This window comes from Diplotaxodon limnothrissa, linkage group LG8 (genome assembly GCF_057381915.1).
Source record: "Diplotaxodon limnothrissa isolate DT_005_m linkage group LG8, D_limnothrissa_male_GT1.1, whole genome shotgun sequence".
In the NCBI taxonomy this organism is placed as follows: domain Eukaryota; kingdom Metazoa; phylum Chordata; class Actinopteri; order Cichliformes; family Cichlidae; genus Diplotaxodon; species Diplotaxodon limnothrissa.
The window spans coordinates 26,509,330-26,535,114 of NC_140603.1; the positions used below are offsets into that span (position 1 = coordinate 26,509,330).

The 25,785-nt window shown below is 38.7% G+C and overlaps 2 protein-coding genes across 2 annotated transcripts in view; one reads left to right on the top strand and one right to left on the bottom strand.

Annotated features, from left to right (window-relative positions):
* LOC146627051 (ankyrin-3-like) overlaps positions 1 to 25,785 on the top strand; it is a 155,035-nt gene that overhangs the window by 30,478 nt on the left and 98,772 nt on the right. The gene's annotated exons all lie outside the window — the stretch shown is intronic.
* LOC146627052 (microfibril-associated glycoprotein 4-like) lies at positions 19,870 to 23,222 on the bottom strand. The gene is made up of 6 exons (XM_085361571.1): positions 23,207 to 23,222; positions 23,058 to 23,112; positions 21,974 to 22,171; positions 21,494 to 21,590; positions 21,149 to 21,316; positions 19,870 to 21,014 (listed from the first exon to the last, which is right to left on the bottom strand). The coding sequence occupies exons 2-6, from the start codon at positions 23,061 to 23,063 to the stop codon at positions 20,764 to 20,766; spliced, it is 720 nt and encodes a 239-aa protein (XP_085217697.1). The 5' UTR covers positions 23,064 to 23,112; positions 23,207 to 23,222; the 3' UTR covers positions 19,870 to 20,763.

Sequence of the window (25,785 nt, forward strand, 5' to 3'; positions counted from 1 at the left end):
AGTGGATAGCTGCTGAGGGAAATAAGGCACAAAAGAGAGAGCCAAATCTTTAAAACGAGGACAGGAAAGTCCTCAGACAATCTCCCTCTCACACACCTGTGAGGGCTCACTCTCTGACAAAAGAACAGCCGAGAAGAGGAGGAACAAAAAGATAATTAGGAGCCAAGAAGATAAGGCTAAAGGGGAGACTTTGGGTCCAGACTCCCTTCCTTCATTCATCCCTCCTTTTTCAGTTCCCACCTGTGTGGATTAATTGGGCTGGAGAACCATGGCGCATGCCGCTTCGCAGCTGAAGAAAAAGGCGGACGAGAACCTCGCTGCAGAGGAAGAGAAGGAGAAGGAGAGGAAGAAGTCAAGGAAACGGTCTCGCGAACCAAAGAAAAAGGTAGAGAAAGACAAGGAGGGAAGGATGAGTTTAGAGGGATAAAATTGGTCTTAGTAAGAGGGAAAGTAAAGGAGGAATGAGAGCTGACACACAGGAGGAAAGAGAAATGTTTGAGATGTGGTGGTCTAGTGAAGGCTAGGTGCTTCTCTTTTGTCACGATGCAGCCTCCCATCACACACATGCACACACATAATCATGCATGCACGTACGAGACACTCAGCGGGATAAGAGGGGTGGTCCCAGAGGGAATACTGTGGGGGGTGAGTGGGGAAAAAAGACAGAAAGATGGATGTGCAGGGAGCATGGGCAGAGAAGAAAGGAGAAGATAACAGGAATCAGCTACAGAGAACAGACTGGGATTTCAGGCAGCTGTGTCAGCTGCTGTTATGTTTTAAGTGACTTAAAGTCACTGGTTTGGTGGCTTTGTTGTAAAGAAAACAATATTTTGAAAATACATAAAAAAGGTACCACTTATAGGGACACACATACTTTAAATCTTCCTCTCTTTAAGGAACTTTTTCAGAAGAAAACATAATGTCCCGTTTTATGCCATCACACCACACATTCAACCTCCTGTTCGACTGTGACGTGAGAGGTGTGGGACTTTGGGGGAGAAACGTGTACCCCAGCCAAAAGCGTCAGCAGTCACACCCTGCGGTTAGGTGTGGGCTGTCTGTCTGTGTGCGCCTGTACATAAGTCATTGTGCAAGGACGAAGTTAAGACGAAATCACTGACACACAAAAGCACCTAGAAGATGATCAATAGGTCTGACTTGAAATCAATAAATATTCCTCACTGCATTGACAGCTTCACTTTGTAAACTATCAGTCTTTTAGCTGAAGTTGGACATCAGCGTCAGGTCCAGTGTTTGAATCCCCTTGACAACTTGCGCGTATGTGCTTATTTGTCCAAATGCATCTTTGTTTGTGCTTAAAATGCTTCCCGTTTGCTCTTGCGTGCACATGCTGACATTTGGGCTTTTGTGTTTGTACACATTGACCAGCCCGAGGCTATAATTAGTTCAGGGTTAGCCACCTGTCACAGAGAGTCAGTACCCCTGACCTCATTAACATCAAGGTCAAAATGGACATCACTTCCTTGGCCTACAGGAAGTCAGCTAGATGTGAGTTAGCTGTGCTCTCGTGGTGATTTTATTAATTTATTCATTGGCAATTAAGCTTTTATGAGAAGACATGGTGTAGGAATTAAAAAATAATAACTTAAATATAAGAAGTCCATTCCTACATCTGCCACTAAATCATTTTCATAACAGATGTTTGCCCATATGTGCTTAAAATTCTTTACATAATTCCAAAGAGTAGTCTCAGAGGAAAATCTTGCCTTAAAACAACCTAAGACATCGGATGCAGACTCTGCTGTTTTAGGGAATCTTTCAACTCGAAAAAATTGCGTAGACCAGACTAACTTTCATATGGCTATAGGAACCCTTCACTTCTCTTGTCCACTTTGAGCAAAATTGATCGGTTCATTGGAACAATTTTCTGTGCAGTGTCTTATGTTGGGTTTTGTGAGTTGAAAAAATAGGACGTAAAATCTGTCTTTCTTTCAGTTTAAGTGGAGAAAATCCTTGAAATTAAGCAACAGATCAGATTGTGAATGCCACCTTAAATCAACTGTATTCTTTTTCGTTTTTATATCCACTCATCCTAATGGAAATGATAGGATGAGTGAATGCTGCAACTAATGGCTATTTTAATTATTTATATATTTTGCAGCTGGAGAAAATGGATTCACAAACTCCAGGAACAAACAATATAAATCAAATGTGTGTTTTATACAGTAACTTAACTAAAAAATTAAATGTCAGTACGCTTTGCAAAAATGTCAAAGTTGTCAAGTAATCAGTTAAGCAAATAATACTTTCAACTCAAAAGTGAAACATTCAAACAGTCTGAAATGACACTAGTGCCGTTTGGTCAGTTTTAATTATAGTTGGGCATGGGTGTCTCTCTGAAGTGTTGTACAATTTTCTTTCTTTCTTTCTGTGCAGTGTGTTGGCATCTGATCTATTTCTCCAGCTGTTTTTCCTGGGTTATATATTTCTTGTGAAATTGTTCTTTTCTTGGAAACCTGACTAAACCTGTGAAACACTGATTTATTTATTTTTTATCAACCCAGACCATGGTCTTTTTCTTAACCCAAGTAGTTTGGTACCTAAACACATTTCTTCTCACCACTTCTTATCTCCCCCAAGAGGACTTTACTTTTTGTGTCCATGAACACTTATGAATAGATAGGTTTTTCTATGTATACAGAAAGAGAAAAGTAGTGTCCCTGAAGAAATATCAACAACATGAATGCCACAAGAATGTTGTATAGATGTATTTTTTCAAAGAAGTTTAAAACCATGGGAATGTATTTATTTTATTTGCCAGGTTGGAGTCATTCTTTTGAGAAGCAGTAATGATCATTGGCTACGTAGAAGGGCAAATGCAGCAGTTAATGATGTGCCATAAAAACACTGCATGATAATGGGGATTCATCAGGAAGCTGAAAGAGCTGAATTTGAGTCGGTTTGGTCACAGGTTTATGGTTTTACTATAAGGCAACAAGTAATGTTGATGTAGTATAATGTGTGTATTCTGACGTCAGCAGTTTCCCGGTGTTTGTGGCATAACCTTGTCATGGGGATATCAGCTATCACTGGCTCACTCAAGGTAAATCTATAACCCCGTCTGCCCAGGGCTAATTCTTGGCACCAGGGAGCAAAAAATATCTTCTCCCTCCTCGTCTCACATCGCCACAGTTATCTTTAACTCTCCTCACTTTACTTGATCTCTCTCTTTTCTCGTCATCTCTCTCATACTGTATGCCTGAAATGGCTCTTCAATGTTGATTAAATAACACACTTCCATTTTCGATCATAAAAGAACAGCTAATTATAAAGAGTATCAGTATCATTGTTGGCTGTATGTTAAATGGGTCACTGGAGTCACAGCATAATCTACCACTAAGGATATTTAGCTGCTTCCCATTTGCAGTATAATAGATGGATGTAATAATGGTGATGTCTTGATGTTTTAGATGTAGATGTGACACGTAAGGGTTGAGCTGGAGCTTGTGAGAAAATTCATGGGCTCAGTCAGAAGGAACAGAATGAACAGGGAAGTATTTTTTTAGGTCAGGGTCAAGGCTTCCTTAGACTTCTGTAGAGCAAAAAATCTTTTTGCAACACCCTTTAGCCTACTTTAATCCTGCACAAAATGCAGTTGGCTTTTGTGTTGGCTTCACTTTTCAATCATGGAAACCACGTCCATCTTTTATATCATCTGTTTTGCCACCAAACACTTGAATTATTTTCATGGCTCTACATAAACTTTCCAGCACTTAAACCAATTTGCTTATTGCCCTTTGCTTTCCACCCTTGACTGATCACACTGGTTGCCTAGGTAACCCTGTAGCATACAGTATTTACCAGCCATTTAATAGCAATTAATTGTATCCTTCACTTCATTGATCATTTAAGTTGCTCACATTGAAGTTAACAAAAGTTTAACCTGAGACCTGGTCACTTTACACCACCAGTGCTCCCAAGTGGCTGAATGTCATTGACTTTCATTAGTCTCTTCTTACCATGTTGCTACTAGTCACTTCCTGTGGACAAGCCTTAAGGGTTGCTCTTCAATATATATATATATATATATATATATGTAAAAATACTTTAAAACTCTTGAGTAATTTTCATTTTATACAGCTGGTAATTTAGAAAAGTACTTTACTGGGCAAGTACTGCCTGTCTTGCTTGATCGGCTGGAACACCACTGATCCCAACCTACAATACGTTTGTTTTGTTTGTTTGTTTTTTCAGTATGAAAATTAAAAATATAAGTGTTTGTTAGTAATGTTAGAATTAAACTTTCTGATAGTACTTTTTTTAACCTCATTATGCAGTGAATCATATTTTAAAAATATGATTCACTTCTTGACCAAGATGTTACACGAGAAGATTAATACCACTATTAAATTATTTAGTTTAGTTATGACACAAATAGAGATGTCAGTTTGGCATTTTAAATCAAGCTATGTGCTTTGTAAGCTCACTCATGACTTATTTGTATTGCTTGCAGTTTTCCTTTTGCCACATTTTTTTAAATAGTAGTCAAGATTGCACGAAATCTTTTTAACTCTTACTTTGTTTTTTAAGTTGCTTCAGTAATGCATACAGAGCTTATAGATCTTCACTGTCCAACACTGTTGATGGTATGGATGTTACCAGAAACTGGAAAATAGAAGTCATGCATTAAGAGTTCCACTGAGATCAGTGCACTGAAGAGCCACCATTAATGCTATTAGATGCAAGCTCCAGACAAACATGAAGCCACTCAGTGCTTTCAAGCCGGATTACATGAACAAGTTGCATCTCTTGTAGCAATAAAGTCAGCATGCTTTTCAGATTGGTCAGCTGGCTGGTAAACTGACTGGCTGAGTGGCACACTATGGTTAGCCTGATTGATTTATACATTAAGAGGCTGTTGGATCGTGTGTGACTGATTAATGCTCTGCTGTGTATTTGCTTTGTCAATAGTCTGACTGACTGACTGACTGACTTAGCACAGCTAAAACTACACGTCACTGTCTTTAGCTCATGGTGGTGGAGTTTTCCTATGTTGGAAGCATAATGGACTAATAATACAATTATTTTTTTTTGTTGAGAAAGTAATTTTTGTGATGCCTTCCAGAGTAGCAAAAGACTAAAACCACTGTGTGGAATAAGATGGGCTTCAAGCCAGATTGAAAACACTACACTTAGTGAGAATTGTTGGCATTACTTATTCATCTCCTGGTTATTTCCTTTATTATTTTGGACACTGTGCTTTTAGTGATTGTGTTACTCCAGTTTGTGGCGGCTTTACTTGACCCCTGCCTTGTCCTCAGACTTGAAAGTCAAACAGAGAGTCGGCAGGATACATTTAAATTCTTACCATGTATTACGTGTTTTAAGTCTCGCATGAGTTTGAAGTGTATTTAATTATGACTCATAATCAAATTTAGGGAGTAAACATGATTAAAAGGGCAGGGGGAAAGTGTGATGTCTAAATAATCTATAGATCTATAGATAATACTAGATAAACAGATCAAATAAGAACGATTCAGTTTAAAAAATGGACGGTATAGACTTTTCAGTTAGCAACTTTATCAAGTCAATGGTTTTAATTGTTTAGTCATTTGGTTTTACTACTGGAAGTGTCTGGAGAAATATCCAATTTTGCGTCAGCATCAGTGTTAATTATTTAGTATTTTAGCATGCTAGTTTCATATGAAGATGCCAAACATAGTAAGCTTTATACCTACAAAATATCAGCATTTTTAAGTTGTCATAACATGATGTTCAACACCTTCTTACTCCTCGATCATTGTACACTTAGTGAGGAATTCCTTCTTTTCATAATTTAATCAAGAGAAACTCCATAGCTTCACTTTCCAGCATGCTGGACGCCGGGATAGATTTTATTGTCAACCAACTGCAAGGGCCTGGGAAGGATCACGGTTATCGGTCAAGTGTTTCGTGCCCACAAATTAGAATTTCGTGCGCACGTTATACCTATTTCGTGCCCTCGAAATAGTATTTTGTGGGCACAAATAAGTATTTCGTGGGCACGTTATACCCATTTCGTGCCCATGAAGTAGTATTTTGTGGCCACAATTTATTTATTTTTTGGACCATGTCATCAGAGGGGCTCCGTAGAAAACAGAAGTCACAAGACCTAAAACTGTTTGATTGGGTTTAGAAAAACACCATATTTTGAGTAAAAATAGAACAGAAATGAAGTTCTCCTATCTGCAACACCTTTCTCTACTTCTTTAATACGGCCTTTGTGTACCATGTGTATCTTGTGACTGAGGATACCGTAGCACTTTTCTCATGGCACAGTTTTTGTATATTGAGGGATTTTTATGGAGCTCTTTGGATCCTTCAACACTTTTAGAAATAGCTAAGGAAGCAGCATCACACTGGCATTGTGATCTCTTTGGGTCCTGACCCAGCATCAGTATGTGATGAGTAGCGTGTCTGGCATGCTGATACAGAGGGAGTATGGACCAAACTGCTAGCATGGCTATACACTGATATGAAACAAATGTAAAAGCAAATAAAGATATACTGGACTATCTGAGAGGATGAACCTGTATTAAACTGAATATATGGATTGAAGAGAATGAAATCCAACAAAGGTCTCATACAGGGAGCACTGAGCTCTCTATTATTTCAAAGTGAGACAAGAATTAGCAAGGGGGATGGGGGGGGTGAGGCTGGAAAGACGCTGCCTCTTCTGAGGTTTATTTTTGGGAAGGACTCGATTCTGGCGTCTTTTTTTTTTATCTGCTGCCGCTTCTCTCCTCAACTCTGCTCTCCCCCTACCCATCCGGCTTTATCTTTCTCTCTCTCCCTCTTTTTTTAACCACTCTCCATCAATGCCCTGCCTCCCTCCCTGCATGTCTGTCAACTGGCAGAAGGCTGTATTGTTCTGCCACACTTCTGCTTCTGGGACTGGGGGTTGGAAGCAGGACACACAAACACACACACAGACACACACACACACACATGCAGAGATCCCCTGTGACCATGCATTGTACCACATTAATCCCCCGACACTTATTTAAGCCAAGATTTATGTCAGAAGCCTGCTCTTCTTTCCTGCTCTTCAACCAGCGTGTTTATATCTCTTTGTCCTCCACTCCATTATACCCGCTGCCCATTAAAATATTCAGTCCTTGCATTTCTCTTTGTTGTCTGTCTTTTCTGAGCACACATGCTTGTATTTTTTATTGTTTGCATGTTGGAAGGTTTGCATGAAAGAGGACAGAATTTTTTGCTTACATTAGTTCCAAGTAAACTTTGTATTTTGGGCTGTTTTTATGACTATTAAGGATACCGGGATTAGCAGTGGGGGAAGGGGACATGCATTTTCACACTTTCACCATGCGAAACCAATTTAATCTTCTCCCCAATTGATCAATCAATCAATGTGATGGCCAATCTGCCACATTGTCCCTAAGGCATATGGTGATGCGCCAGTGAAACAGAAACACAAGATGAAACAAATATTATAAATGTATCATATTTAGAGCTGCAATATTTAGCTGATTTTATTGGTGAGTGGTCTAAAAACTATCTGCAAACATTTGTTACTGATTAATGGTTTAGATATATATTTTGAGTGGATACCCCCAAAAATGTCTGTTTTCATCGCTGAATGTTTTTCCTATATCTATTTAATATTGTTAACAGAATACCTTCAGACAAAAACTAAACACAATATTGACATTAGTGGCAAAAGGGGCATGCATTGCAACTATGGGATGTCAGTGAATTAAGTTCAAATAAATGTAAATTCAAATATTAAATAATATTTTAATATTACAGAAGTCCAAAAATATTTTAATATCAGCAAAGCTAAAGCAAAATGTCAAATTCAGATTCACATACGAAATGCACTAATGAATACGTAAAGAATAGCAAATATTAGATGATATTAAAGTTGCTCAGTATAACAGTTTAAGTTTTAGTAGAGAGTAAAAAAAACTGTGTTTGTGTATGAGGAGAGTGGTGACAATTCAGGGTTATACAAACTGCTAATAATGCACCAGTTTTCTAGGCGATTTCACAATTTTTTTAATCACGGTGACCTACCAGTGTTGATTTTCTTTCTAAGAACTATAACTGATACCATATGCAAAGAAAAAATCAACTTTTCTTTTTCTATTATTATATTTAATAAAGGAGTAAAGTACAGTTGTTAGCTTCTTCAAGCTGGGCATGTTCAGCTGGATGACGGTGATTTAAGTGTCTTATTTAGGTTTGTTGTTACGTATGAGTTTTTGGGGGGTGGTTCCCTTATTGTTTTGTGTCTTCCTCATTTACAGTGAGAGTGTGAGTATCTATTTCCCCGCATCGCTGTGTGCGTGTTGTGGATGCATGAAACAGACTGGTTTATAATCGGTAATGTCTGAGACTGATCGGTTGGTCACTGGTTTGGGCTGAGCAGCCTGACAATTCATCGTTTGTCGTTCCAGTCCCTGGCCTATCAAGTAGTGCATCTCTAGTGTTAACACAAGAGAACAGATGCTCCTTTTCTATACAGATGTGCTGCAGTGTAAAGAATTAATGCATGTGATATGAAAGAGTTCCTGTATCTGTCCAATCAGTTTGTTACCAACTTTTCTTTGCTGTCTCTCAAGTAAGTGGTGCAGAGGGTAGTGAGAACTATCCATAATGCATAACAGTTTGTTCAGTGAACAGTTTGCAGCCTTCCTAATTAATTTATTCAGTTTGTTGGTGTCACCAGCTCCAATGCAGCCCTCCCCTCCAGAAGACCACAACATAGCACGCTGCGCTCCCCACAACAGGAGATCTCTACTTCCTTAAGAAACACAGCCTGCCAATCTACTTCTTATACGTACCCACTGTGTTCATCTCCCAGTTGAGCCTGTTGTTGAAGGTGCACACCCAAGTACTTGTTCTCGTCCACCACATCAACACGCTAACCCCTAATTTCCCTCGGGATGAATAAAGTATTCTGATTCTGATTCTGATTCTGATATCCTAGGATAGGCAGCCCTGATATGAGCTAAAATTACTCTGACATGGGCAAGTAATTAAATCTCATCTTTGAGGCAAGTTACTGTCAGCTACAAAGCAATGCACTTCAAGTAAAAGTGATATTTTTATACACTGTGTCACCAGCTTTTCATGTTTGTTGTTGGGGAAGGGCAGGTAGGTTGCTGAAAACAGCAGCCTGCTCTGGCTATAACAAAGCTGATACATACCGTATGATGAATACATAGTATTGCTGCAGTCCATTTAGCCAAAATAATGATGATTAGTGCAGCTTTGGCGGTTGCTAATTTTACAAAATAATTCCTACTGTGAGGCGCTGATTGGGCTGCAGCGAGCTATCACTCTATTATCTTTCTTGACAGCCAGAGAAGGAAAACTAACAGTGACTCACTAAAAGATCTATTAAATGGTTTCATCTCAGAGCTGTCAACATGAAACCCACTCCACTCCTTTCTCTTCATGCTGTCTGATTGTTGCAGGGGTTTTTATCACCACTTAGAGAAACTCAGTTATCAAGCTAAAACAAAAAGAACCCAAACTTTTTTTTTATGTCATCAGAAGAATGCAAAGTCATTTGTATGATAACATCAAGATTTAAAAAGCCACATGTGAGCATTTACAAGCTGCAGCAGCAGATGCCAGCAATGTAGAATCTGATGGGACGGAGCAGAGATAACAGAAAAGGAGTAACTTAACTGAGGAGAGAGCATTATGAATAATAGAAGGACTCCTCTACAGAGCTGAGCAGAAATACAGCTGGAGTAGAGATGTGAAAGGAAAGTAATAAGATAAAGGAACGTTAAAGGAGAAGAAAGTATGTGCGAACTGTAGAGATTGCAAACACCTGTGTATAGGAAGGAAAGTTGTATGAAAGGTTACATGTCACCATATTATGCCATTCTTGTGGCACCAGGATATTATGTTCACTTTAACATGGCTGTGAAGGGGGTTGCTGTGCCAGAGGATTGGTGCAGAGCCTCTCAAGCATTGTGATTGGTGGACCAGGAAGGCAAGAAAGGGTTGTTGGGGATGCGGGGGAGAGGTGATGCATAACACAAAAAGGCAAGAGGAAGAGAAAAATATATATGATGAAACAAATTGAAAAGATGGGGGAATTAGAAAAAGCTTACTGAGTGAGATTGAGTTAGATCAAGGAGAGCTACTGATGAAGTAGCAGGGAAAAGTAGGGAAGTGGAGAGTAGGCAGAGTGAGGGCGAAAGAATGACAGGGAAGATGAGGATGTTGTTAGTTAGGTCTTTTATCCTCCCTTCCTCCGCTTCCCTGCAGCCCTGTTCTCTCTTCTCTCCTCTGCAGTGGAAGATCGACACCAAGAACTGGGACAGTCCATTCATTTAGCGCACACACACACACACACACACACACACACACACACACACACACACACACACACACACACACACACACACACACACACACACACACACACACGCATACACGCATACATGCACGAACACGCAGTTGCGTTTCAACAGATTTAGCTCATCTTGTCTTCTCATTTAACCGAACCCTTCATTATTGTTGCTTTTCCATTTCTACACACAGATTAGTGCTTAGCACAGAGACAGCATAATGCAGTAAATTGAATTAATTTGACTAAAACATATTTATATCCATGTAACTTTTACAGGCAGGGTTGCTGTGCAATCGGAATCTTTGTAGAGGTGTTTTGCAATTCCTGTTGTTCATATTAAGAATGTTGGAGAAACTTTTTTCTCTATGTACAACAGAAGCTGCTTTTCTTTCTCCACTTTTTGTCTCTATAGTTTTGAGATATTTTGATCTTTGAATGCTAAGCTTCTGGGGCAGGTATTGGTTAACAGGTCTATTATAGAGAACGGTGACTACATTGTATAGTCCGTAAAACCAAAAGAATGAGCTGAAAAATCATTAAAAATGCACACAGAGCTGAGGAGGAAGGGAAAGTCTGGTGGAAAGGAGAAGCAAGTGATTTATTTGAAGGTTTGGATTGAGATATCTATGTTATCTATAGTGGTTTGGGGTTGTCAGTGGGGTTTTCCACTCATTCTGCTTGTCAACATGTGCTGGACACAATGTGGCTTGACCCTTGACTGTTTGGTCAGGGACTCAAGTGTGTTAAGAGCAGTTAATGTACTGCAGTCCCAAGCTGCTAGATCTGCACACAAGTGCAGAAGAGTTTATAGATAGTTAAGTTCACTTTATTCTAAATATTCCCAACGGTTCACATTTAAGCTCTAATCATATTACTGTATATAAAAGATGGACATAGTCAGATTTACATCAGCCATGGGTTTGTTAAGTCCTTTCAACTTTTATTTCATGACTGTCTCTGTTTGTTTGTTTTTATTTGGGGGTTTTTTGGTGCTACAAACTGCTAACTAGCTTGGTTATCAATACATGCATATCCTTCATTGCAGAGACACAGTTTGTACTTAGAAGCTACTTGATCAAATGCAAATAATAGAATATCAACAACACTAAAAACTTGACCAAGAGATTCAAAATCTATCTGTCAATCAAAGCTGCCACGCCCAGAGTAATATTGTTAGTACTAGTTTATTTTCACTTGAAACGTGGGCATTTTAACATGGCAGTCTATGGGGATGTGAGGCCTCAAGTGGCCACTGTAGGTACTGCAGTTTTGGCACGTGTTGGCATGTGCCAAGCACCAACCTCAGAGACCAGTTTCAGCTTGGTTTCAGTGGTTAAAAAAAAAAAGATACTGTTTATTATATTTACCACACTCTTCCCAGAAAGGTGTCATCCCCGTGCAGCCCTGCAATTCCTGGACAGAATAAATGCTGAAGAGCTGGTAATCAATATGTTTTTTTTTTTTTTAGAAATACAGTTATGTTGTAAAAGAATTACAGAGGGTGTTATATGGTGGAAATCAGTGGCAAAGATATCAAAAAGTAGATTTGTTATTAGGGAGTTTCTAGATTATCTGAAATGGGTACGAAATCACAGGATACTTTCATGTTTCAAGGCTGTGTGTGCTCTCTGTGGGTGAGGTGTCGATGCGTGGCATGGGTCCAGCAGAGAGTCACGACACAGACAGGATGTGGGTCTGTGCGCGTTTGTGGTTGAGAGGGAAAAAAAACTACGCCTGTCTCCTGCCCTCCGCTGTATTCTCCGGGCAAGGCGGACATTTTGAAGGTGAGCGGCAGGAGACCTGTGTGGATCAGACTGGACAGAAACAGTGAGACTGACAGAGGCTTGTACACTTACAGACAGTTCACTGAACGCATTGTTTACCTTCGTGTGTGTGTGGCAGAACAAAGGGGAGGCTTGTCTTGTCTCAGTTAGACAGTATCTGGTAGCGAGAAGTGTGGAGAGGCCGCTGGCACTGGAAACACATGGAACACATTTAAACTTTGATTTAATTCATGCAAAATATTGACCTTGCAATTAACATGACCTGGTATCATTCAGATATCTTGACACAGCAGATGAAATTTATCTTCTGTTTTTAGATAAATGGATTTACAGCTTCTGTCAACCAAGTGCAAAATATTTTCTTTTCTTCCATTTAAGAGTATTCAGCATGTCTTGTTTACATGTGTTTTGTCTTTTGTTAATATAATAATTCGACATGCCTAAACCTGCAAAAAACCTGGAATTGTCTAACATTATTTTAGCACAGAAGGAATCACAGCTAAAAGATCAGCTTGATACCAGAATGTCGGTAAAAAGGATACCAGTCATAGGCCGTGACCTGTTCTGACCAGCCTCCTTCTTCACATGGTTACATGGCCTTTTAAAATTTGCCCAAAATGCACTTTCCCCTTGCAAATGATCAGAAAATACTTATTTTCATTCCTCTACATAATAGACACGAGACAATTAAGCTTTAAAAAGTGCCAAAATTTAAATCACCTCTATATACTGTACTTCAAGGTTTTCTAGCTTGGAAAAAAATTCATAGTATGAAGGTAACTTTGCATTAAATAGACCGAAATTATAGTCTAAAAAAACTCTTCTAATTCTGAGTCGGTCATTCTTTGCATCGAATGACCCACCTTTGAATGCGTTGACTGCAAAAACAGAAAAATATTGCACAGTTGTACAGTAGATGCAGTAGATACAGTAGAATATATATAGATGCAGTTGGATTGATGCAAACAATATCAGCAGTAAGTTCACATTCACAACAACATCAAATATTAAAACGAGCTGAGTGAAGTTTGTACAGATGAAACTGTTGAACTGATCAAACTGCAGGCAGCTGAGCAAAACTGATGTGCTAGAAATCCAGATGATCAACCAAAAGCCAGACCTTTAATGGTTCAGGAAATCAAAGTGTAACCAGTTTGGCCTTCATTGGTGAAATACTTCACTTTTAGTCTTTAAGTGCTGTGAGGCGCTGTTGTTGTGCCATATAAATAAAATTGGATTGAATTTTACTCGGGGAAACTTTTGACCGATGAATTATTTGATGGAGCGTTAACTGGTATAACAGCATCTCATCTCTCAGCATGAAGTCATACATCAGAAAATCCCGTGGGTGTTTCATAACAGCAGTGAGCTTTTCATAATCCTTTTTCACTAGGCTAATTTTTCATAGTGTTATTGTCTGCTTTTTGTCAGTGAGCGTTCAGTGAGACAATAGCAGAAGACAAGATGTTTAGTCCCCGGAGGCTGAGGTTAGAAGTCTCTGCTTCTTATTATTTTCATGAAATTTTGAATGCAGCTTTACTGCCTAATCTGCAGCAACTGCAGTGGCAGAGGAGGTGATGTGAGGTTGACGCCCACATCCATCGACTGAGGAGTGAATTATTTTCCTGTGATTCATCTTCATATGAAGATGCAGAAAAATGCAGCAGTATTACACAATATGCACATAGACAGAAGGTGAATAGTGGCAATCTGTCTTGCTCTGTGGTATGACACTCCTCCTCGTCAAACTGTAGATCCGAACATCTGGACACCCAACACAAAATATCCCAGACTGACTTTTAGCACTCATCATTTCCAATGGGATCATTGGTGTAGAGAAACTTTTTATTCAGTTAATTTGATAGAGAGAAAAAAACAATTGTGATCATACTCAGGCAAGTCAGGCGGGAATAACTTATGCGCTAAAAATTATTTTCAGACACACCTGTTCTTATTGCAGCTGTTCACACCGACCGTTCACGCTAACCAGTTTATACGAGGTGAATTGTCCTTGGAGTATGAAAGAATATCTTAAAATTTAAGGAACCTCTCGTTCATGTTTATTTGATCAATCTTTCCAAAAAAGATTCTTGAGATTTTCTTTTCGGATTTTGTAGCAAATTAACACAAAGTGAAGTTGTAACCAAAGTGAAATGATTGGGCTCGAACCGGCAACCTTCCGGTTACAAGACGAACTGCCAACTCTCCGATATATATATCGCCAATATTTCAGTTTATTACGATAGCTGCAGCATGTCATGAGCTTGTTGTACCCATAAGTTCTGGTTTTACTTCAGCCATCCGTGGCTGACAAAGGACGCTTAATTAAAAAAGTGTAGGACATTAAAATGGGAACCACAGCTCGCTGTCTATGAATGATGATGGTCACTTGGCTCGAGACTCAGCAAAGAGAGGAAAAAGCAATGCTGATGTTGAACATTCATCTTAAGTGCCCTATTGATTTACTGAGCAATTTCTTAATTAGCTTTGTGCTCTGTGAGCTGTAAAGCTAAGCTCACCGCTCACATAGTGCTAGTCTCTGTTTACTGAAGTCTTTTATTGTTGAGAATCAAGCTGATAAATAAAAAGCTTGTAATACAAATTTAATCTAAAATACCACAAAATTGATTTGTTTTTTAATGCTTATTCTTTATCAGTCAAACTTTAGATAATAATACCAGAAAAGTGTTACTTAAGTCCATATAAGAATTATCAAATTTTTTTGGACATCTCCCCAGAATCCAAATATTGTGATCATTATCATGCGGATAAATTAGTAAAATTAAAAGAGAAAAACAATAAATCTTAACAGTTAAGAACCTGAAAACCAGTGAAGTTGTATTTGATAAATGGTATAATTATTAGAGTGTAGCTCACAGATTTTCTGTTCAGTGATTCATTAACAAGGTTAAACAAGGGGGGGTAACAATATACAACATATTCAGTTCTAGAATTTATATTCAGTGTTAATTGTAGCTAGGCTCAAACTGTTAATGCTATCTTACTTTAATAGGCAACACTGTTATATGCAAAACTAGGGTGGCACTAGGGTGCGACATGCCTGGATGAATCCTGCTGACTGATTTTGGTTTTCCTCTGAATTATTATGATTTATTGTTACTTGTGTTGCCTGCAGGAGGATTATGACTTATCCAGTTATATATCTGCATCCATTGGACAGAGGGACTCAGAATCTGAAAATTTGTTGACTCTGGTTAGTGATATGTGATACTTTGAGTGTACCCCATAATATACAGGACAGTAAGATGGCAGACTTATATGTATGTAGTTAGTGAAGTCCGACGTCAGGCACAGCCTGCCATGGTAAACATGCTAAACATTGCTTTTTTAATATGCTGATGTTGGCTTTTAGAACTTATGTATCCGAGCACAGCCGCTGCCAAGATGGATCTAACCTCTTAGCCTTGTTAAACTCTAATATCAATATATCCCAAAAATCCAATATCAGTAAAGCTATTTGTATAATGAGGGAAAATTGATGTTGCAAACAGGATTTTGTGTGTGCATGTACAGACAGTGTGATTGTTGACTTGCACAACACACTTACTGCTCATCCCTGCTGATGCATTACGTGCTATGCATGCTGTTGGTCCCGGGCAGATGTTAATTTATTCATGACCAGTGCTCTGTCTCTGTCAGGGAAGATTAGCAGCGAGCAGTGGTACTGTACCTAATCCTATCCTCTCTTTTCTTCATTTTGGACCTTATTGTGTTTGCTTGCTGTCAAGTAAACCATATTGAAATTAACTCTGCTTTAAGGGTGTTTTGGGGAAGGCTAAGAAAACACGACTGACTTCTGTCTGAAGGTGTTTCTATCTCATTTCTTGTTTGTCCTTTCTTCTGAGCAGTCAGTCAGTCTGTCTGCTTCTCAGTGATCATACGCACCCATATAGACGTGCAGGGAGCCTTACATCAGCACAACCCTGTAATCCAGCAGCAGAGCGACGTCATCTTCTGCCATCCAGTGAGAGGAGCGGGGGACGGGTTTGCCAGCCAACTGTAAGGAGACCTAATGAGGCATAGGGCTTCCTGATGCATGGTACATGTGGTTTCAGCCGGCGTTTTAACTTCTTAAAAAGACACTAAAAATATAGCCAATTTGTCATTCAGTCATGGGAATGTGCTTCAGAAGAAGAACAGATGTGGAGTCTGTCACGATGAGCTGCCGTGAAATGTGAAAAGAAATGACAGAAAAGGGGAGTTCAAGAGTTGCTGTGTTTTTATCCTCGTCCATCTGTATCTCAAGTGCTGTGAGAATACAGAGACTGCAGTAGCCAAGCAGCCAATCAGATTGTGGCACTCAGAAGCCAGTCAGAGGCAAGACAACAGACATGCCCAGAAACACACAGGTGCTTTCATCTGCTTATTCTGCGCAGATTTTATAATATACACAATAATGGATGAGACTGTTTATCAAAGAAACACAGTTTTATGTTGCATTCTTATGCAATCAAGACTTTATTAAAAATGACTTTTGCATAAAGTAATAAAAACACATTACAACAAACTGAGATAGGACCTTCTGTTTACATGTTTTACACTCAGAACTGGATTTTTCTTTTACATTTTTTACAAAAACGTTTTTTCTCTCTTGCTGCAGTTGATGTAGTATTACTGAAAGGCCACTAGGGACTGATAGAGGACCTGAAAAATGAGCTTTGTATTTGTGAGACTGTGCACACTGTAATGGTTTAGTTAAAATACTTAACACTTACACTTAAAAGCAGTCTTTTTTGCAAGTGCATACAAATTTTAATGTTATTCTTATAGTTACAAGTTATATATTTTAAATTCCAACAGGGTTGTAGACTTTTAATCATCAACAAGTTTGGCTTCTGGGTTCAGCTTCTTAATATTTGTTTTTTCTTGAATGGTTCTAAATTGGATATCACAAACTCTACAGCAAGTCTGAGTACACTGTTTGGAGACTGGTTGCCTCCTGCCAGACAACCTGCACAGTCACCTTGGGTTCACCTTGCATGCCTCGCCTCACCCAGAGGTTAATGGGAGGATTGCTCAACCTCGGGGTCTCCAGTTGTTTGCTACAACTGCTTGCAATCGGTCACTGAATGCAAAAAATCACCACAAAATCGCCACAATTTTATTTTCTAGCTGGGATCCTATTTTGTGTTCTAGTGTGACTGAAGCACATTCAGCAAAGATATATAGTGCAGAAGAAGATGCTCTACATTTTCACTAGTAGAGCGTCTCCTTCTCTATAATTTACAATATTCTGAAAACTGACTGGAGGGCACGTAGCAGAGTAGCATCACAGCTGTGTAGTGGTGTGTTTGGTTTAAGTTCTTACCTAATGTGTAAGACACATGGCTGAGCAGTAAAAAACAAGACAAAATATAGAATATTTAACATGAATAGGAATCCGACCAGACAGTCAGTGCAATTTCTTTCTTAGTCTGTGCTTGTGATCTCTATATATCGGTACCAAAACATTTTGAGGTTTAAAACCTGCCTCTGCTGATATAGCTGTCTGTTGCTTTACCAACCATCACTATGTGTGTGTGTGTAACATCTATACACCATTGTACACAGATTTTACTGGTGCCAGTCCCACCACATCCATGCCATGTGGGTTACTTTCATTGTCAGTTCTTATAGTTTTAGCATCAAAAGGCCCCAACTGGCCCACAACATTAAATGAACTTGTGAAATTTAGGAACCTCAGTTGCCATGGCAACCCATCCTTCTCAAATTCTTTTTGCCTCCCTTCACAGAAGCCATAAAATACCAAATACGGATCATTAAACTCTGTGTGTGGGGGGGAGTGTGTCATGGTTAACTCTGATTCTGTGGAGCCTTCTGTGAAATCCTAGGCGCAACATACCTGCGGTGACAACAGAAATATATTCCTCTCTTTGTTTATTCCTAGAGTTCATACACATAAAATAGTGCTGCAAATTAAAAATATCTTCAGGGTTTTTCAGGTTCTGAGACATTTTAGCAAATCTTCAACACTGGAAACAGCTTCAGGCTAAAGAAAATGTGTTTAATAAGCATTTAAATAAGGGTATGACCTCAACTAACAAGGTTAGCATTTATAAGTTATACCAGTGAGTCAAAGCTGTGTTTTTCTAATTTTAGTTGTGTGTGTTGTTAAAGATGAGAGCTAATCCTTAATATTGTTATCTCAGACACGTAGTTTTCACTGAAAGCACAGAAGCCCCACCCACCTGCTATTTAAGCTTTCTGTCTATGAAGGGCAGCCAATTGGAAGAGGAGTAATTAAGAGCTTTTTTCAGACAGTGGAGGGCACAGTATAAGATAAATGAGGATTTTGAACTGCAGTACACCTCTGGACCTCTAATTAGCCTCTATTTAAGTAGAGGCTGATATTTTCTTGACAAATCTTCACACCAGAAATAAACAAATTTCCCACAAGTGGGACTAATAAAGGTTATCTTATCTTAACAAACAAACAAACAAAAACATTAAATAGATTACAAATGTACTTTTGTGTTTTTAATACGATTAAACAGCCAAGAAAAATGTGTTTAAATAGCATACGATAATAGAAAAATTAAAAAAAAGACTACATGTAACCAGTGAAAGCAGGACTCAATAATTACACAAAGCATGGTGTAAATCCAAATAGGTTCACTAATATCACCCAAATAACATCTAGCAGATATGCATTTAGCTCACTTTTAAAGCATCTGTGCAATGTGAATGTCTTCAAGTCAAGTCAGGCTTTAGGCGGCAGCTATAGACAGTTAGAGCTATAAAAGATGGATGTAGCTTTTACCATGACGTCATCCACTGGTTTCTGATGTGCCATTTTGAAGCCTTGACATGAGTGTTTCTGCTGTTGCCATCTTGTATGCAGAAAGCCAGTTGTGACGAGCAGGGCCAGGTAGGGCTGCTCAATTAATCGAATTTTAATCACGATTACGATCTGGGCTTTCAACGATCATTAAAAATGACTGAGCCGATTATTAGCCCCTCCCTCATTTATCCGCGACACCTTAAAGGCCGGTCCGTGAAAATATTGTCGGGCATAAACCGGTCCGTGGCGCAAAAAAGGTTGGAGACCGCTGATTAAGAGGACCCGAGGGAAGCTCGGAAAGCTAAGCAGAAGTTATTTGGAGAGTGACTGCCGTTGGTTGAAAAGAGAGTTTAAAAAAAAACTTCAGTGGTGTTGCACACTATTTTATATTATTTTTTTAAAGTCATTGTTAACCCTTTAAAGCCGGTCAGAGCAGCATGCTCCGTTTTGCGTAACTATTTTTAAATCCCTGTAGAACCTGAACCGTGTAAGCTAGCGCAATAATTTGTTTTGCATATGAAACCGGAGGAGTTGTACTTACATCTTATGACATCAGCTTGTCCTCGGTCACGGTTTCGTTCCACATATAGCTTTGCAAAAATTGCATAAAAAGCGCTTGCAGCAACAAAAACATAATATTCCAGAAACGCGCTTTGCCGTTCCTATCAGCTGTTCGTAACACTTCCCACAGTGAAATGATGCACATGCTGTTTTCTTTGCAAATTTGCATCATAGGATTGTTTTTTGTTTTTCCTGCAATATATAAAAATTGCTGTATCTCCAAAATAAAACTATGAAGACACTCAAAATAAATGTCCTGTTGTTGTAAACTATTTTTTGCAACTTTATTGTATTTAAAGTTTTGAGGGATAAACCTCTTAAATTTCTCCAAGTAGAAATATATGTAAACAAAACAAAAGCGATTTTCAATTTTTTTTGTAGTTTATTGCACTTTTTTGCAATTAATGTAGTTACTATGGACTTAATGCATACATATTAGTAAAATATGGGCTATAACAGTTGTATAGCAACTTGAAATGCTCCCACAAATGGCACTACAACATGTAAAAAAAATAATATAAGCTCTGGTGGACTTGGTTCTATAGTAGGTCTTAAAGGGTTAAATAAATATCGTCAAATAATCGTGATCTCAATTTCAGTGAAAATAATCGTGATTATCATTTTTGCCATAATCGAGCAGCCCTAGGGCCAGGTCTGACGGTGACTTGTGATCAACATTTCATTAACAAATGAAAATGTGGTTTCATATCATAGATATACAAGATTTACAAATTAGACTTAATTTAGAGCCTGGGACTGTTTTTTGTTGCGTATGAATACATAATGTTGTGCTTTTTGTCCGTATCTCTGGTGTTGCGCTGAATCTAAATAGGTGGTCATGAAGGAACATGTCATACAGTGTTATCAGCGCTTTTTGGTCAAAAAAATATTTCCGTTGTTATTTTGTTTGTTTATTTTTCTGTTTGTAAAACTTTATGGAGAGATTTCTTATCTGTCCATAATTTTATTAGAAGTAAGGGTCTTTAAACTTGCAAAGTAAATAATGTTTGGACTCAATCCATAGGAGAGATTTTTCAAAGGATTCTCTATCATGGTTGGTTAGACATTGAACATTTTTGCTTCATATCATAACAAGCATATGTACTAAAGTAAGTAAGATATGAAGACATAGTCCTAATGTTCTTGAAAATATCATAAACTAATGTGGATACGGGGACTATGTTAATAAATACAAAAGTTTCACAATTTTACAAAATTGTAAAATATTTCAAATCTAGTCACATTGCTAGTTCTCCAGGTTGTTGTGTTTTGGTTGGTTTTTATGTAGCAGCTGGTCTAATTTTCATTACCATGGTTTTTAGGGAGTATTCAAGCCCTTTAAAAGTTCTCCAGTGCACGCCAGTTAAACGGGTTGAAGGTCCCCACATGTAGATGGCATTGGGGTTGGCAGCATAGCACGAGCTGTACCAGAATCCTCCATAGCACACCATGGCACAGTTCGAAGGATGTGTATCTTGATCATTGTCAATGGTAGTGAATTTCATTCCATTGTGAATACTTAGAGAGTCTCCTGGAAAAACAAAACAAAGCAGAAAACACAAATTTTGTTTCAACTACTAAAAAATCCTAACTTTGTTGATAGATTATGAGTAGATAAAGTAAAAAAAAAAAAGTTCTTATAAAAGAGAGAACAAAAAGTCCCACCTGCTGCCCCTTTGATGAAACTTCCCAGGTTTAACTTATATCCATCTGACTCTGGGCCAACAGAGAAGGAGGAGTAATGGGCAAAGACCTTCTGGCCTTCAAAATCTTCCATGTCGACCTTCAGCTCATAGTTCTTGCGTTGGGTTAGCAGATGCATTGTCTCCAGGCCTGGGAAGATAAAACAGTGAGCAACTGTGATCATCTGAAATAAACTGTTTTAGACAAATTTGATGAGTTTGAGCCGATGTTATTGTTGTTAAGAAAGGAGAAAATGTACAATAAATAACAGTAAGGTTTATTGACTACTCAGGCAAATTTAATCCAAAAAAGAACGATGAATTTTACCCAGCCAGTACTCTCCAGCAGCGCTCCCAAATCCGGTTTTGTAGTGCTCCCACTTCTTGAAGAAGTTCACTGTGCCATCTTGTCTTCTCTGAATCACCTGGATTTAACAGAAGTTTCACACAAACTGTCAGTAAAAGGCAAATTATAGACCCCCCAGCAAAAGGACTCCTTTTAGCTTTGCTAACTTCACACAAGGTAACTAAAACTAAAAGGTCTTCTGGTGCTTCTCCCTTACCTTTAGATTTAAATATATCTGTGTATAGAGATGATCCTTGAATAAAACCAGTCACCCATGAGCATAAAAAGATATTTAATACAAAATTCTGACTGTGTTAAACATGAATTTTTGAGCCAAGATGTGTGAAGCAGTTCATAAAGTTAAAATAGGTAAGTTCTGGCCAGATCTCTTTATCTCTTATTTCAAGATCAAATTCAGAAGAGGTAGATTAGTTTGGAAAAAGAGGGCTGAGCAATCCTCACCGTCCATTTTTCTGCTGAGTTGTCGATGTCGTCTTTGCTCATGTCACAGTAAACCTGCACAGGAGAGGTGGAGCCAGCTGGATAGATGGTGTATACTCCATCCACGCCTGCACCACCTCTGTAGATGTCACTACAGTCTGTGGGCAGAGGGGATTGATAAGCTGCTGCAGGCAGCAGCACTGCAAACACAAGTCTGATCTACAGCAAAGAAAAAATAATGTCTGTCAAAGTTAAGGTTTGTAACAGGATCATGCACATTACAGATGATACCTTAAACTTTTAACATTTTCATAACACAAGGAGGCAAGCGGTTTTTAGTGCAAGTGCTAGTGCAAGGTTTTTCTGGAGCTAGTTTAAAGATGAAATGATTTTCATAGTATTAACCCTCAAACTGCACTGAAGATATATTTATTTGTCATGTTGTGTGGACTTATTTGACATCATATTAGTTGAAGATTTGGTGTGAAGTACACAGAGACTTTACCAGGAGAAATTATGGTTGCTGGGATTAGGCCTGTAATCTGTTAGTCATGAGTCAAGCTCTGTTATCTCTATATTTGATTGCTTGGCTCTCGGGTGGTGCTGAAGAGCTCTGTCCTCTCTCTATCTCTAGATCCTCAGTTAATGAGTGCTCTGCTCCTGCAGTAGACTTGACTCTACTTCTCTACTTTGCCGTCTCTAATTTTATTGGAGAAGGTGGCAGTGATGCAATTTAATGATCTTGCTGGAGTAAATATGCAGTGCAAGGCTGTTTGACACAGTTTTAAAATGGCTATGATTCTCCACAAATTTGCTCAATGGTTGTGTCTCGGATAGATTTTATTTATGATTAGAGCCTCCGGGTTAATGCTAACATGCACAGGGCACTTGTAAGAGGCTAAGGCTAAAGAAAAGTGTGGCTAATATCAGGCAGGCACACACTAAACTACACTTGAACAGCCATAGAAGGAGAATGAGGTTGCAAATAAATTATTTTAAATATTGTGTCTGTGAAGTTGTAAGAAACTGTAACATTAAAGTATCGTTTGTGATGCATGTGTTTTTCTAAAATGAGATAGTTTAGGCAGCATCATATGTTACATACCATCATTCTTTTACCAGCTTGAAGTGGTTACCAAAGAGAAGCCACTGCAGATCTCCTGAAAAGAAAGAAGAGACAGTTTTAGCTTTTAACAGATTCTATAAAGTTGATTATTGGAGCCAAACATGCAGTGGGGTCAGATACTACCTTACCAGTTAAGTGCTGAACCTAATGTGTTTCCAGAGTAAGCAGCTTCTTTTATATTTGAGCAACTCTGACTGTTTCATCACCCAGTGTTTCCCCCGTGTTTTCCCACATGCAGTAACATAGTGTTTATTTATTCTCAGTATTTTTTACCTCCCTCTCTTGCAGTTTGTGTTAGTACAGCAAATACATTGTATCTATTGTAGTGTTTCCAAAATCCCTTGTCTTTTGTTTGTGATTATCTCATTTTAAAATATCTACTGATTTTGGAAATTCCTTTACAAAACTTATTTTCACTGTTGTTTTAGGTTTGATTGAATATCTGGGCCTTTAGCTTCACTCTGGTCATTTGCTACAATATTTGTCAACTCACTATGTCAGATAAGGCTATGTTAGTCATACCATTTTGCCTTTTTGTGATTGCAATGTGCCCTTTCATCATAAAAGAGGTGATATGAAATAGGCAAGATAAATAATCAGGAGTTATAATAAAAAGGTAACCATAGTTTATTTGAACCATGACCTGAACAATGACGATATCAATCCCCCAAATTTAAAAAAGCAATAATTCAGTAAAGTGGCAAATTGTCTTTTTGTCTAAACCTGAGCAAACATACATTTTTGTAGTTTTATCAGTTTTGCTCCACTCTCCACACATCAAATTCATTTCCACTGTGCTATTCAGAAAATAATTTTTACCGGCATACATGCAAAAAGTGTTGGCCAGCTGTTGCCCTGCCACTACTGAAGTCAGGACATAAAATGCTTATAACTGCTGTTATGGATGGTATCACTGTATCTACACATTTGGACTAATTTATTATAAACTGCTATAAGCAGATCAACTCTGACATTCAAAGACACTTTATTTGATGTTTCCAAGACACTAATGCTGCTTACCGAACTATCAAGTTAGCTCAAAACTGACTGCTAACACAATTGTCTCAAGCTTTATTGTCTTGACATGCCTGCTTCTAAATGGATTTTGTCTTGTTTACTGATATTCTCAGTCTCCCTGACAAATTCCTCTATGAAGTTAACCAATGTTGTCTGTCTCTTTAATATCTCCCTAATCTACCTGCTGGACTTTGACCCTTGAAGTCTCTGCTTGTGTGTACTTGTGTATGTGTGAATCTCACTGTATTGGTGAAGAAGGAAGGTCGAGGTAAATATTTTGCGCATGTGTGTGTTGGTGGTTTTTACTCTGACACTTTTGTTGTGTGAGTAGATAAAATGCTGATACTTGACTGCCAAGTTTTTTGCTGCAGTTTATTTTAGGTGCAATGGATTGTGTTAACCGCTCAACCCACACACCTTTTTAGAGTCAGACAGGAATTTTCACAGGTGGAGAGATTATTGTACTCTTATTCCATCCTGCATTTATTGTAAGAGATATGCACACCTACCTCAGTTAAAGTATCATAATATGGTGCACCAGTGGGCAAGCAGCATATAATAATAATGTATACTTTATTGATCCCCGTGGGGAAATAACTTGTTTTTCTCTGCATTTGACCCATTCACTCAGTGAAGCAGTGGGCAGCCACTAAGCAGGTGCCCGGGGAGCAGTGTGTAGGGACGGTACCTTGCTCAGGGGTACCTCAGGGTAGCCGTTCAGTGGACTCGAACCCCCGACCTTCCAATCATGAGGCGACTACTCTACCTACTGAGCTATCCCTGCCCTATGTGGCTGTTGTAGCTTTTAAGGTCACACTGTTTTTATAGTTATATAAGGTTAGATGGGGTTAGACAGACCAGTGATTGCCAACCAAGGGCTTACATCCTTCCAAATGGTCACAAGAGAACTGTGAGGGTTCATGGGTTTAAAGGGAAAATGTGTTTCTAGTAAAACTGTTAACTCAGACTTTAAGAAAGACCTTCTATGCTAGTTTCCAACTCCATAATTTTATTTTTGAACTCTACTAGTGTATCTTTGAAGTGATTACAGTTTAAAATAACCCTTAATTTTATTATAAATTACTTTGCGCGTGGCCTCCATCTGAATGAACCAAGTTTCCATTTAGCCAACTTTCTTACAATTTACTGCTAATGGCTTAGAACAGGGTGAGCGTCTGTACTCTGAGCTAGAGCTATGTGCCTACATGACCCTATGAGGATGTCTGCTCAGTGACATGATATAGAGCCAAAAGCAGAAAAAAAAATGTCTGAAGTCTGAGTTTTTGGCTCACACGAATTAATTGTAGTCAACCCATTCTTTTCCGCTTATCTAATACAAGGTTGCGGGGATGCTGGAGCCTTTCCCAGCTGTCTTAGGGCAAGAGGCAGGGTATACCCAGACAGGTATTGATGAGAGGCGGGGTCTGTCGTAGGGATAAAAACATGGAGACGGACCACCACTCGCACTCACATTCATACCTATGGGCAATTTTAAATCATGAATTAACCAAACCCCACTAACTGCATGTCTTTGGACTGTGGGAGGAAGCTGGAGTACCTGAAGAGAGCCCACGCAGACACAGGGAGAACATGCAAACTCCACAAAGAAAAGCCCTGGCAGGATGGTGAAATTGAACTCAGGCCCTTCTTGCTGTGAGGCAACAGTGGTAACCACTGCTACTTGGAGACA

Excerpts from the sequence above, each read along its gene's own strand:
- LOC146627052 (XM_085361571.1), bottom strand. Across the intron at positions 21,591-21,973 it reads ACTCAGCAGAAAAATGGACG|GTGATTCAGAGAAGACAAGA; the intron begins GTGAGGATTGCT and ends TGTTAAATCCAG. Across the intron at positions 21,317-21,493 it reads TGCTGGAGAGTACTGGCTGG|GCCTGGAGACAATGCATCTG; the intron begins GTAAAATTCATC and ends TTATCTTCCCAG.